This window comes from Helicoverpa armigera, chromosome 18 (assembly GCF_030705265.1).
Source record: "Helicoverpa armigera isolate CAAS_96S chromosome 18, ASM3070526v1, whole genome shotgun sequence".
NCBI lineage: Eukaryota > Metazoa > Arthropoda > Insecta > Lepidoptera > Noctuidae > Helicoverpa > Helicoverpa armigera.
The window spans coordinates 3,932,446-3,947,050 of NC_087137.1; the positions used below are offsets into that span (position 1 = coordinate 3,932,446).

General features: G+C 35.7%; 2 protein-coding genes across 3 annotated transcripts; one reads left to right on the forward strand and one right to left on the reverse strand.

Annotated features, from left to right (window-relative positions):
• Positions 1-782: 782 nt before the first annotated feature.
• LOC110382238 (peptidyl-prolyl cis-trans isomerase sig-7) lies at positions 783-4,275 on the forward strand. The gene has a single exon (XM_021342765.3). The coding sequence runs from the start codon at positions 927-929 to the stop codon at positions 3,156-3,158; it is 2,232 nt and encodes a 743-aa protein (XP_021198440.3). The 5' UTR covers positions 783-926; the 3' UTR covers positions 3,159-4,275.
• A 2,400-nt stretch (positions 4,276-6,675) lies between these two features.
• Positions 6,676-12,316, reverse strand: LOC135118091 (uncharacterized). 2 transcript variants are annotated; one of them, XM_064039124.1, is made up of 6 exons: positions 11,663-12,316; positions 9,045-9,251; positions 8,690-8,806; positions 7,925-8,041; positions 7,611-7,703; positions 6,676-7,497 (listed from the first exon to the last, which is right to left on the reverse strand). In XM_064039124.1, exons 1-6 carry the CDS (start codon positions 11,700-11,702, stop codon positions 7,106-7,108), a joined length of 966 nt encoding a protein of 321 aa, XP_063895194.1. In that variant the 5' UTR covers positions 11,703-12,316; the 3' UTR covers positions 6,676-7,105. The 2 variants fall into 2 exon arrangements, with proteins under 2 accessions (XP_063895194.1, XP_063895195.1); XM_064039125.1 differs by lacking the exon at positions 6,676-7,497 and having other exon boundaries at positions 7,611-8,041.
• Positions 12,317-14,605: the final 2,289 nt, after the last annotated feature.

Genomic DNA, 14,605 nt, shown 5'->3' on the forward strand with positions numbered 1-14,605 from the left:
CCTGCGTTCGACACCTCGATATTGAAAATTGTTACGAAACAGACTCGTACTATATACTTACCTACTACTAAATCTTTAAAACCCAGGTGTTAGGCAGGTTTTGGGAGCTTGAGAAAGTTTATTTTTATTTGTAGTAATTTTTTTACCGATTCCTTCCGCTTATGACAAAACAGCTTAGTACCTAAGCATTGATGATGATTTTAATGACTTTTGTTTAAACACCATCGCAGGGAAACCAGCATCTAAAGCGACTTATCCATTTAATAAGAGCTAGGGTGCCACAAACAAAAACAGCGTTCAAGATTAAAATAACTGGACTTGATATCCTCCCTACCTGGATCTCTTATAAAGTTTTATTAACATCCGTTTAGCAGTTTTTGCAAGGAAAAATACGAAACATAGTTCTCCAACTACATTTTATAGTATTACTGCTTTTACGAACTGATTTCTTAATATTTGTTATTTATAAAAATACGCTATCTAGTATTTTGTAATGTAACTAAGACTGTACAACATGAACCGAGCTTGCTAAAACTGGCGAACTGTATAGGACGATCCCCTGTAGATGGCAGTAAGTGTACAACCAGTAATAAACAAAGTTACAAAGTTAAGTAAGTGCAAAGTTTGCACTTAAAAAAATCTTTTTTTGACTACCTAATTGTTTATCTTTTATTCTAAGAAAAAGAAAAACAAGAAACTAAATCAAGCGCCCAATATTACTTTTTTCCTACATTTGCTACAATATTCCGGTATTTATTTTTTTAAGTGGCAATAATTTAGTAAAAGTGAGGTTATGTGTATTTATTTCTTCGTATGATGTGTCAAAGTTTTTAGAATTCTAGGGCATAGATATCAAAGTTTTGGATTTATTTCAATGAAATGATAATTAATGATTAAAGATTATTGGAAACTGAACTAGATTCACAATGGCAGTAGTGATTGAAACAACCCTCGGGGACATCACAGTTGATTTATATCTGGATCAACGACCCGTAACATGTTTAAACTTTCTGAAGCTGTGCAAGATGAAATACTACAACTTTAACTTGTTTCATACGATCAGGAGTGGTTTTATAGCCCAGACGGGAGATCCTTCAGGTGAAGGTTCCGGGGGACAGTCTATATTCGGGCTGCTGGAAGGGCCAGAGAAAAGATTCTTCTCAGGCGAGAAGATGCCGAAAATTCGGCACACAGACGTCGGCCTGCTCTCAATGGTTGGAACAGGGGATATGATGATTGGTTCGCAGTTCTTCTTCACGCTCGCTTCTGACTTGGACTCTCTAGACGGAATACATTGCGTTATTGGAGAGGTTACTGAAGGGCATGATGTACTAAGAAAGCTGAATGACGTGATATGTGATGAAGGTCACCGGCCGTACCGCGACGTGCGTATTACTCACACCGTAGTTCTGGAAGATCCCTTCAATGACCCTAAAGGGCTAAGAGCACCATCTAGATCTCCATCACCAAGTGCTGAGCGTCTCAAGGGTGGCAGAATTGCTCCAGATGAAGAAATTGATGAAACCCAAGGTAAATCTGCTGCGGAAATACAAGAGATCATTGAAGAGAAAGAAGCTAAAGCCCGAGCCACTATTCTAGAAATTGTCGGTGACTTGCCTGATGCTGATATCGCCCCCCCTGAAAATGTACTCTTTGTTTGTAAACTCAATCCAGTCACAACAGATGATGATCTAGAAATTATATTTAGCAGGTTTGGTAAAATAGTTAGCTGTGAAGTTATAAGAGATAAGAAAACAGGTGACTCTTTACAATATGCTTTTATTGAATTTGGAGATAAAAAGTCATGTGAAGATGCATATTTTAAAATGGACAATGTTTTAATAGATGACAGACGAATTCATGTCGACTTTTCTCAATCTGTATCTAAAATGAAATGGTTGGGCAAAGGCAGAGGAGTCAAGTACTTCAATGATGATGAGGCCAAAGAGAGAGAACGAGGAAACCATATGAAAAACAATAAATCTGTCCATTCAAAAAATAGAGATGATGAACATAGAAACCGTGACAGAAATGATAGAAATGAATACAGTAACAATAGAAAAACAGATGAGCGGGAAAGAAACAGAGATAAAGAAAGAAGGTCAGACAGGCATTACAGACATGAAAAAGAATCCAATCACAGAACAAATCGAGAAGAAGAAAAGTCCCATCGGAGAAGAAGTAGGAGTCGTTCCAAACATGACAACAGACTGAGAGATGATAGAAATAGCTATAATTACTCTGACAAAAGTATCAGAAGTCATAAAAATGAGTATGATAGAAATGCAAATGAACAAAAACGCGAGAAATCCACTGACCACAATAATTCAAAGAATATTGATAGAAACAAAGAGTATAAAAGGGAATCTAGTAAACAAGAAAATGATAAAAATATAAATAATTCAGACCACAATCTTGCAAAGAATTCAGAGCATAATGCCAAAGAATATAAACATCATCATTCTAATAAATATGAAAATGAAAGGAAAGAAAATGATCAAGTTGGCCAAAATGTTTTCAGAGATTCTGATAAACACAATAAAGAGTACAAAAATGATTCAAAAAAACTTGAGAATAAAAGAAATAAAGAAGATTCTAACACTGAGCAGTCAAGATCTCCATCCAGGCAGAAGGGTAGAGAAAAATATAAAGATCACAAAAGTAAACAAGACAAAGTTGATAGAAGATCAGAAAAGGAAAGTAAGAGCAGAAAATCAAAGCTTAGTAGTGAAGATATGGAACAAGTTCCAAGCAAAAGGTCTAAAAAAGAATCACACAGTACAGAACCTAGGACACCAACACCTACTGATGAGAAGAGAAAACACAAGACCACTTCCAAATCTAAACACAGTGAAAAGAAAATTGAAAAATCTAAGAGGAATGCAAAAAAGAAGCGTAAACCATCAACATCATCCGATAGTTCAACAGAATCTAGCTCTTCTAGTAGTGAATCCAGTTCTTCGAGCGATGATGACCGCAAGAAAAAGTCTTTGAAAAGAAGGAAGAAGAAATATTCCACATCAAGCACTAGTAGTAGTGACAGCACCAGTTCTAGTTCATCATCAAGCACTGACTCTAGCAGTTCTTCAAGCTCCAGTTCAGACGATGGTAAAAGGAAAAAGACTCGTAAACGTTCCAATAAGAAGAAAAAGTTATAGGATAGTACAAAATGTAGAGATACAATAAATAGACATATAAAATTACTAGTGTGAACTGACTTGATAAAGCTAAGAAAAAGTGACCTGTTTGTACGTCATATAGATTTAAGTGAGTCTCAAATGTTAATTCCATGTGGCCATTTTTATGTGTATTGCTTAATTTAAATTCTTTTGTTAAATGCCTAAGACTGAATGGATACTTACCTAGTATACTATTCTACGTCAAGATGGCCTACATATTTATCTCATTTATAAAAATATGCAGTATGTAGGTACTTACCTATATAGTAAAATAAACATGATCTTTACTTGTTATGCATGTGTTATGTTACATACCTAAATTTTAATCAGATAATCACTATTAATTTGACGTAAATCATGTCTGCAATAGATTTTAAATAAGAACGATACTTGGTACAAAGGTACAAAGTATTTTCATGAGATATAATAAGATCAGCATAGGCAGTAAATAGATGGCCTAAATGCACTTAACCGTATCCTAGTACAATTTGATCTTATGATTAGAATTGTAATGCACTTTTATACATTATTTGTAAGTATTTTTACTGTATGGTTATGCTCACTTAACAAGCAATAAGTCACTACATGATTGTAAACCACAGCCCTTTTTGTTTATCGGATGGGTAAGTAGATATCGTACATTTAAAATGGACAAAAGGTAATATATTACTTTGCCAAAATAAAGTCAATACTCATTATTTCTTGCAACGTGTAGTTTCAGAGTAGCATTGTCTTCATTTAATCATATTTCATGAAAGGCCTTACCTTTGTCAACTGGACTGATTTGTTTTTATTTTTTCTAGAGTTAAAACTTTTAATTGATTTTATTATGGTAATGTATAATTAAGTGTTTGCCTCGTATTTGAGTATCAATCATAATTGCATTTGAAAATGAATTAGGTAAAGTTTAATGAACTAAATATTTTTAAATTGTCACAGTGTAGGTACGAGGTATTTTTTCTATTTATTAGAGCCTAGTTGTAATGTGTTGTAATGTTTTCTTCATTTCTTTTAGTTAGCATTATGAGAAGCGTAATTTAGGTATTTGTTATGTATTTATGTATATTTTTGTATATTAATAAATGCCTTCAATACATATTTTTGTTTTATTAATTTATTAGTTCACTTATCTATTTAATAATGGCGAAATTGCCACCATGTCGGTTGCCGAACTGAAGGTCCAGGGTTCGATTCCCGGTACGATCAACATTTGTTGGCTACGGTCTGTGTGTTATAATTATGAATAAATAAATATCTTTAGTATTTAACAGTAACCGACCGTGCAATGTGTGTAAAAAACATAGAGTATAGTAAATAGATTGGGAATAGAGAACCCACTTCGATTTTTTTCTGCAACCTTCAAACGATTTTTGAAGCGCCATCTGGTATCGTCTGCCGAAACAAATTGTTTATGTGTGCGTACATCCCATTTCACACACATGTATACATCAGTATTGTCTACAGGTTATTCGTCATCTCGACAGACTAAACTCACCATTAAAGTGTCGAGTTGGTGAAACTCGAAATTTGTACATTTATCATGTCGTCAACTCGCCACTCAAGATTTTCATTCGTGTCCAGTTAGTGAAACTTAGATTTTATCACTTTTATGTTTTCGCCAACTGGATACATTGTGTCACAAACATCATCGGCCACTGAACGTCCATTTTGCAAACGTTTGAAACGCGAAAAGTTGATTCCCAAACTTGGCGAAAACATAAAAGTGATAAAATCTAAGTTTCACTAACTGGACACGAATTAAAATCTTGACGTGGCGAGTTGACGACATGATAAATGTACAAATTTTGAGTTTCACCAACTCGACACATTCGTGGTGAGTTTAGTGTGTCGAGATGACGAATAACCGTCTATAGATATTCTAGGGAATTTGTTCATACGTACGTACTTACAAAATATAGCCACAGAATGTAGAAAATAGTTATTTATTGAAATATGGAAATACAACACAGATTACTACAACTCAACAGAACAACGTTATGTAGGAACATTTAGAAAGTACTTAGTAGGCGACCTGGAATTAAATAAAAATCATATTTACTTATGTTTATGTTTATTGTAATAAATTTGTGCTGAAAGTTTAGTTTCATCATCCTCATCACGATATTGGATTTTACCTGATAAAATTCGATTAATTGAGCGGCACCAACTATATACCAAAATATTTATTGTAATGTTTTCAAAAACATTTCTTAATTCTATCTTGTGGATATCGCAGGTGAAAGGATAATCCACAAATATGTCTAAAACATTTTTATCTTTTCTTTTAATTTAGTTTTGGCACATTCTTTTTCAAAATTTCTACTACAATATTTTGTATGTCTTTAAAACTTTTTCCGCCACTATATTGGGATACAACAGACAATGTTTTCCTTTTGTATATTCTTTTGCCCTTATATAACTATTTGATTTTAATTGACTGTCGCCAGTTAGTTCAGTTTTGCAGTGCCTGCATGATTTAGCAACTTTTTTAAAACATTTAGCCAGCACCCACCCACATACATAATTGGCCTGACCAGCATCAGCAGGCTCAGAATTTAAATTTATAAAAGGCACCTCAATTTCGTCATTTTCTTCTTGCTGAAATGGTAGAACCTCATTACTGGGAACATTAGAAGTGTTTTCTAAAAGTTTGTCTTCCAAAAAGAAACTCAATGTCTGAAGACAATCATTGTCATCATTTTCACAGTTAGCGTTAAGTGAATGGGGTGAGTTATAATTATTTAAAAGAAGTGATTTATAGGCACCTTCAAAGCTAATTGTGTTGGGTGCCGTATTCCTCACCCCAAAACTTCTAATGTTCCCAAAAAAATTTTCCAGTGGGTCCTGGTTAAAGTTTCTGGTCATCATTGTATCAAATAAATATTTTTGGGATAATATTTTCCACAACTGTTGCATGCCCTCAATAGTACGTATAAAATTTTTATTGAAGGTACCGAACTCGTTTCAATTAATCTTATTTTATTTTCCTTTTCTTTTTTAACTTTAATAAATTTTATTGATTTTAATACCTTTTTGGCATTTTCCCATAATTCATGATGAGGAGAATTGTTTCTAACACCACATTTATACATTTTTCCATGTATCATATTAAATGAGCTTGAATTTAAGGAATCAAATAAATTGTCCATCATTTTGGTAAATGTAATTACTTGGCGGCACTCATTAGATAAATCGCCCTAGCAGATAAATGTTCTGCAGCTGTAGCAACACTGCGGCTAAAAATTTGGGTTGCGTGTTTGACCTTCATTTTTTATTTTCTCCACATAAATATGTTCATCAGTTAGTTTCTGACATATTTTTAATTCACCATGTAATTTGTCCGCTTCATAAATTTTCTGGTAATATTCCCATTTTATCGTCTTTTCAACCTTTTCTTCGAAGTCGAAATATTTTAAGTCCTTCGTAAGTAAATTGTTTCTTACCCTTTCAATAAATGAGGGACATCAAATAATGGGATAATTTTAGATTTCCTACTTCCATTACATCATGTCTCCATTCCTTATTTTCTTTTATGAATTTTATTCTACTATCTTCAATAATTTCATTCACTACACTGACATTTACTGTGCTTTGGTCGCACACTGTGCACAAAATATTAAGCCCTGTACCCTGAACATATTTAATGACTTTTATAGTCAAGGCTTTTAATTCTGCTTTGTTAACAGAATTTGTAAAAAAGTATGCAACAGGCTGTTTAAATTTTTTCTTTAATCCTTTGACCATGTAAACTAAAACATGGTCAGCAATTTTTTTACTACGCCAAGCGAATCCCTTTAATTTATCCTTAGATCCGTCGTAATGGATCTGCGGCGATATTGACATCTCGTCAAAAATAAGACAGCAGAGGCGATCTTCTGGACTTAATTCCTTCACAGTCTTTCTCATTTTTATGAATAAAAACTTATTTAGCCCGACTCTATTTCAATTTTCGCAAGAAGCCTTTTTAATGATTTTATAGAGGGCAATGTAAAGTATTTATATAAAAGAGTATAACTCTTGGGACTCTTTTTGTACATGGAGAGAGACAAAACTTTTTCCTTTAAAGTAAACCTCCGCCCACGAGCTCTCTTGTGAGTTTGGGTGTACTGCATGTTTGTGAATATTTTTGCTGCAGTTGTCATATTTCTCGTTATTTTTTTTAAACAATTTGTATTGCTAATTTTATCAACGCTGGCTAATCTTTCTTTCAAACTACTACTCCGTTTACGTAACCGAATAATTTCGGTTTTTAAATTCTTCATTTGGAATCTTGAAATCTTTAATTCATTCTCCAGCGATGAAGTTGATTTCAGTTTTTCTGCAAAAAAAAAAAAACTTTTACTTTACTACTTTCCACACCCAGATAAAAAGTAGCCTATGTATAAACATTTTTTTTGGATATCTTATGGTATAAACTACATTGGCACTTACTTTTGTCTCCTTTAAGTTTCCGTCTTTGTTGTATACCATGTTTACTGCAATAATTATGTTCTGCTGCTATAACACACGCATTGGGAGGTGCAGCTGAAAATAAAATAATAATAATTCACCATTGTCATTGTAAACATCAAAATTACTAGTGTGAGTTACATGAGGATTATTAACCTAAATTGTCATTACAATAAATCAAGTTGAAGTGTGTTTGTAATGACTACACAACAGTTACATATTACTTAATGCAGTAATTAATTATGGTAGCTAGTTAAACATAATTTGAGAATGTAGGTAGCCAAGCGTTTACATACCAGTGATTATTTGCTTTGATGTAGAAGGCAGATCCCATATATTATGTTCAGGCATAGGAAGTTCAGTTGGTATATGTGGAGTTGCAGGAGGCATATGAGCATCTTGTGATGGAGCAACTGGAAATAGTAAAACAAGTCTAAGATCCCACTAAACAACAACCTTCACCGAGTTGGTTAAGGGTGAATGAACAGTATTTTATATCCAATTAAATATTACTATACTGCAAACAGGTGGCCTTAAAGGTATCTATGAAAAAATGAAATTTAAAAGCGTCGCCCCCACCCAGAATACAAAGGGGCGGGATTCTCCATCGCGATTAGCTCCGGTACCCGCCTGGGGTATTATTACTCTATTTCGTAGTCGCATTAAATTATATTAGGAGCAATGTTTTAAAACTTAAGAAAAGAAAAGTTAAGAGGTGAAAGAGAGAAGGTGACTGCAGAGTACATATTTTAAAGTAATAAGATATATATTTTATCAGACACTGAAGAGAAGGTAAAGGGAAAGGGAAGGTTAGTTGGGAAGTTGGGACCGTTAGTTGGAAAGGGTTAGCCGAGGTGTTATGACTATATTTTCTGATGGTACCTCATGTTTACCAATTGGCACAGGGTCGTCTAGTTCTTACTGACTTCTTTAAGCGTTCATGCCTTCCCCATCACGTCAAGGTGGCCCCATGGGGATTATTATTATAAAAAATGCAGTATTTAATTATGGCAGCTAGTTAAACATAATTTGAGAATGTAGGTAGCCAAGCATTTACGTACCAGTGACTATTTGCTTTGATGTAGAAGGCAGATTCCATATATTATGTTCAGGCATAGGAAGTTCAGTTGGTATATGTGGAGTTGCAGGAGGCATATGAGCATCTTGTGATGGAGCACCTGGAAATAGTAAAACAAGTCTAAGATCCCACTAAACAACAACCTTCACCGAGTTGGTTAAGGGGTGAATGAACTGCATTTTATATCCAATTAAATATTAATATACTGCAAACAGGTGGCCTAAAAGATTTCAGTTCAGTTTAATTGTGAATAATTAAGAATTTTGTTTTCTTAATGGCAATTTTAACTCAGTAGGTGGCATTGCGATCTAGTTCAAGAATAAAGATCTAAATCTTACCCTGAAGATGGAGAGTAGGAACAGCTATGTTATTTAAACGGTTGTTGCGATTCTTAAACTTGTCTGCAAAATGTATGTCACAGATGACTCGCTTTCTGTAAAATTTGATATCATCTGCAGTCTCCAGTTTTCCACCAACTATATTAACCCAGGCTTTGAATAACTCAGGATTCTTTTCTGGGTGTGGAAATTGATGTTGTGTCACACCTGAAAAATAAATTACAAAAATATGAAGTTTGTATGCTGATATTGTATAGTGTATGTATGAATGAATACCTATTACCTATGTATGTGTGCGCGTGTCTATCTATGTATGTCTATCTTATTAAATCATGTATCATTTCATATGGGATTCAGTAATAAATGGTTACTCGTAAGGAACTGTGTTTCTCTAAACGCCCAACCTTATAATTGACTGAGTTGGTATCTCCGTGATGACAAGTTTATCCGGATGACTAGGAGCTTTCAGGAGCACGATTCTGGGGCCCGATTCTGTTAAGTTAATAATGTCAAAATTGAATAGAAATTGCATCGCAACAGCTTTTTTAACCATATCGGGCATTCTGTTACTAATATAAGACCAATCGTATTCCAACGACATTCGATTGGTTTGCGATTGGTCTGCCATTTTGGTCTATATTACCATAATATTCTTAGTCTATATTGCCATATTGCAATCGTAAATCATTTGCAGACAAAATGATTCATTATTGAATGACAGAAAAGGATAAAAACGTTTATTTCAAAGAAAAAATTGCGCAGAATCCTGCCCCTGCTAATTTTACTTTAGCGACATGCGATTCACATCCGACTGAGATCCAATCACGACTCAATTACGATTGAAGCGTATGTGGCATTCCACTATTTTTTCTTTTAAATAAACGTGTTTATCCTTTTCTGTGATTCAATAATGAATCATATTGTCTGCAAACGATTTACGATTGCAATATGGCAATATCATCATCCTCCGAGCCTTTTCCCAACTATGTTGGGGTCGGCTTCCAGTCTAACCGATTCGAATTATTCCCAACTAGCGACCCGCCCGGCTTCGCACGGGTAACAGTATTTCTCCATTATTTAATAGATGTTATTATACATAAAACCTTCTCATGAGTTACTCTATCTATTAAAAACCGCATCAAAATCCGTTGCGTAGTTTTAAAGATTTGAGCGTTCATAGGGACATACAACATGACACATGACAGAAAAAGCGACTTTGTTTTATACTATGTAGTAGTCCCTCTAGCTCCTCCTTTGAGCACGGGTGATTACTGTTCCCTTTGAAAACTGACTAGAGGGGACAAATGGGAAGTCTATTTCTCAGTTGTCACCGGGGTGACATTTGCTCGGTTCCTTCTTCCTTCCAAAGAAAAAAAATGTAATTACCATAGATTTCAGGTTTTTATTTATTATGCTACATAGAATCTTCCAAAGAAAAAAAATGTAATTATCATAGATTTCAGGTTTTATTTCTTATAACAAACAACATTGTGTTTCCTTTAATAGGTACATCACATATTATTAATTTCTATTAACACCAATCGTTTTCTTAATTTTATTTAATTTAACAAGATTACAAACTGTGTTACAAATAAGCATGCGACTAATAAGCACTTTTAACTTAACCATTAGTGATTATCTGTGATTAGTATTAATTAAAGTTATCTGTGATTGTGCCTATTATAGGAAACATAATGTTGTTTTGTTTTTATAGTAGTATTAACTACTATAAAAAAATCGATTTTTGTAAGCCTGTTGACATTGTGTTAGTTAAAATAATAATATATATATTTTTTTATGTGATTCTATGTAACATAATAAATAAAAAACCTGAAATCTATGGTAATTACATTTTTTCTTAGGAAGGAAGAAGGAACCGTAGCAAATGTCACCCCGGTGACAACTGAGAAATTCCCATTTGTCCCTCTAGTCAGTTTTCAAAGGGAACAGTCGGCACAAATTGTCACCCCGTGATAACTGGAAGACAATTCCGGCTGTCACCCCGAGGACAGCTAGGGGACTATTGGGAATAATTCCGGATTCAGCTGAGTACCAGTGCTGTACAAGGAGCGACTGCCTATCTGACCTCCTCAACCCAGCTACCGGCAACCCGATACCCCTTGGTTAGACTGGTGTCAGACTTACTGGCTTCTGACTACCCGTAACGACTGCCAAGGATGTTAAATGATAGCCGGGACCTACAGTTTAACGTGCCATCCGAAACACAGTCATTGGTTTCTAAGATATACTTAGAAAGTACATACAAACTTAGAAAAGTTGCATGGGTACTTGCCTGACCTGGAATCGAACCCACGCCCTCATACTTGTGAGGTTGGCTCTTTACCCACTAGGCCACCACGACTTTGAGGCAATATGGCAATATAGACTAAGAATAATATGGTAATATGTACCTATAAACCAAAACGGCAGACCAATAGCAACCAATCGAATGTCGTTGGAATACGATTGGTCTTATAAATATTAGTAGCAGAATGCCCGAAATGGTTAAAACTGATATTGCGATTTAATTTCTATTCAATTTTGATATTAATAACTTAATGATACTATTAACAGAATCGGGCCCTAGGTACTATGAACTTGATAAAGAAAGCACTTACCCGGGTTGTGTGAACATCCCAATTCGCACCGCCTCGGCATGATTATATGCACTCAAACAAGCGTCTCTAATCGCTAATAACACAATAACAGTGTCTATTTCACAAATATCACAAAAAAGGCGTCTTTATCGCAAATAATACTAAACACTAATGGCGTCTTTTCGCAAGTTATGTGAAACAATGAAACAGAGGAGCACAGCTCAACTCACTCACTAATTCACCGAAAACACAGCGGATGAGTAAAACTCAAATCAACGCAAGTCAACAGCAGAAAACACTTAAATGGACGAAAACTTAACACACAAATTGTATGTACTGTACTCGCCATTAAAATTCAAATTCTAACTTCAGCATTGGCAGTTGGCACGGTTTATTGCCAACCAAAAAAATAATTATAGAAAAATAATTTATGTATATAAAATAGTGTACAGATTTAATAAAAATAATTGATAGATTTCCTACGTAATACTAATATATAAAATAATTTTTAGATTTCAATAATTTTAGTGATATTTTATGGAAGTTAATTTTTGATTAAAGAGCCATCTATTATCACTTGAAGATATTAAATACTTTAGGAAGAGGATTGCAGATGGCGCTTTTCTAAATTTTTTACCGAAATCTAGTCAAGTACGGCAGTGACCAGCCCCTGGTAAAAAAGTGTCCCGATACTACCTATAGGAAATTACATGTAGGTAAGGATGAGAGGTGCGAACTCTCTGACGTTCCGCCGCCTCCTTCTCGAGCATGACTGCTTCGCAGAAGGAGGCGACGGCATCCCATTCCCTCTCACCCCGGACCATGGCCTGAACCAGGGACGGACGCGAGAGGTCGCTGCCGCCTAAAGCCTCGACGAGTACCCGGCGGTGCCCTGGACTGTATGGTCCACCGTGTCCCGGGGCTGTCCGCACAGTGGTGACACCCGGGCGCCTCCTCACGACCAATTCGATGCAGGTACCTCCCGAAACAACCGTGTCCGGTGAGGACCTGCGTCGTGCGGTACGTGAGGGCGCCGTGACTCCTCCCGAGCCACTCCTCAAAGAGGGGACATACCGCCACTATGGTGGTGTGCCTTAAGCATAGGTACCTAAGTCCTTATTTGTTTAAATGGTCCATCCTATCGCGTAGGGGTTTACATTTTACATCACAAATGAGGGACATTGTAACAATATCTATAATTTTTCACGGTGGAATCCTACCTATCCAACATGAGGAAAACCTATTACCTAGAGTTGGAAAACCTAAATAACTACCTACCTGAAACCTGTACCTATTACCTACAGTTGGAGAACCTAAATATCTACCTGTTCAAAATCGTATTTTTGTGGTGATGAATAAATAGGTAGGTTAATGCAGGCAAGTAGATACCTAGGTACTAACATCCATTAACATAAGTATTGCGAGACCAATATACTGTAGTTAATCAAAGGAAATCATAAAGCATGTCAAAGTTTAAAATGGAAGGTAGAATTCTTAGCTAGCGTCTATTTACAGGATGCGCTCGGGACATAATCGGGAACGTTCCATTGGCTTGCCTTTGTATGTTTAAGTGTCTGAACGAGAAAATGACTCTCGTTATACGAGTCCATTGTGCACCTTCAGCCACTGTATTATTAAATCGTGTACCAGATCAGTACGTACCTATACGTAGGTACCTACCTACCCACTACTCCTCTTGAAGAATTTTACAGAAATGAACTCTAGTTAACTATGTACCTCCCTTTATGTGTAGGTATGGTATGTATAACCATTCTTAGTCGTATAATAAGTAAGGCCTAATAAGGTACCTACGTGTGGGCATAAAATTTGATTCAAAGAATTCCCATGAGCTCAAGCGTTATCCAACTTAGGTACCTAATGACATCGCAAATTTTAGGACTAGGTACCTATCCTTAAATTCTAAAAACGTCTGACTGTGCCCAAGGCCTACAGTTAGGCACGTAGGTATAGGTACCTACACAAAAACACAATAGACCTACAATCAAGGGAAGTGCTCTCAATCTGTGTACTAAAGGCACGGACTTGGAAACAGCCTCGATTCCGTCGGTGTAAAAAGCTGGAACATGTTTAATGTAACGTAATTAATAAGCGCCGACGCCGATACCGTCGCGACTCTTCCACGCAATAACATTATTTTATGAAGGGCTTGTTAAGCTCAGCCGTAGCGGACGTCATACCTAGGTGGACGACAGGGACGGACTGCCCACCAACTAGACCCGAATAGGTACCTAAATGCTGGATGCTCTAGATTACAAAACGAAATATGCAAAACGACGAGCTACACCAGTTAAGTACTTTCAACTGGTTGTCGAGGAGTACCAGCCTCATGTGTTGTCCAGACTGACACAACTTCAATGCTTAAAAATCATTAATTCAATCCTTCACCTGAATCACTATCAAATATAATGATTCATTCGTTTCTCAGAAAGCAGTTTAAGCTGTCATTCGTAGGTATACCTAAGTCTGATTATAAGTAATCAGTGTGATAGATAACAATCAATCTGCAGTATCCTGGTAACCAGGTGTAGGTGTGTGAAACATTATGTTTTATGTAGAAACCATCTGGAGAAAACCTGGCCTTTAAAACCTGAAATGACCAATCCAACTTGAGCAAATGTGGTGGATACCTAACACTCAATCCTTCCCCGTATTAGAAGAGGCCTGTACCCTGCAATGGGACGGTAAAAAAACTGGTGATGCGAGGATAGATTTGTAAAAGACTCGATGTGCAAGTCAATCAAGAAATTAATTAATATGTCTTGTAGTGTCCAGATTTGCTTACTAAAGACAGGAATTTGAGACTACTTATTTGGGGCTGAATGATGGTGGCATTATTTTATTTCAATTAAGCAAATATTCGACAGATAGGTTATTGAAATCTTCACTAAAGGTGCTTCAATTACCTTATAAAAGCTGTATATTATTGACGAGTCCGTCCCTGTG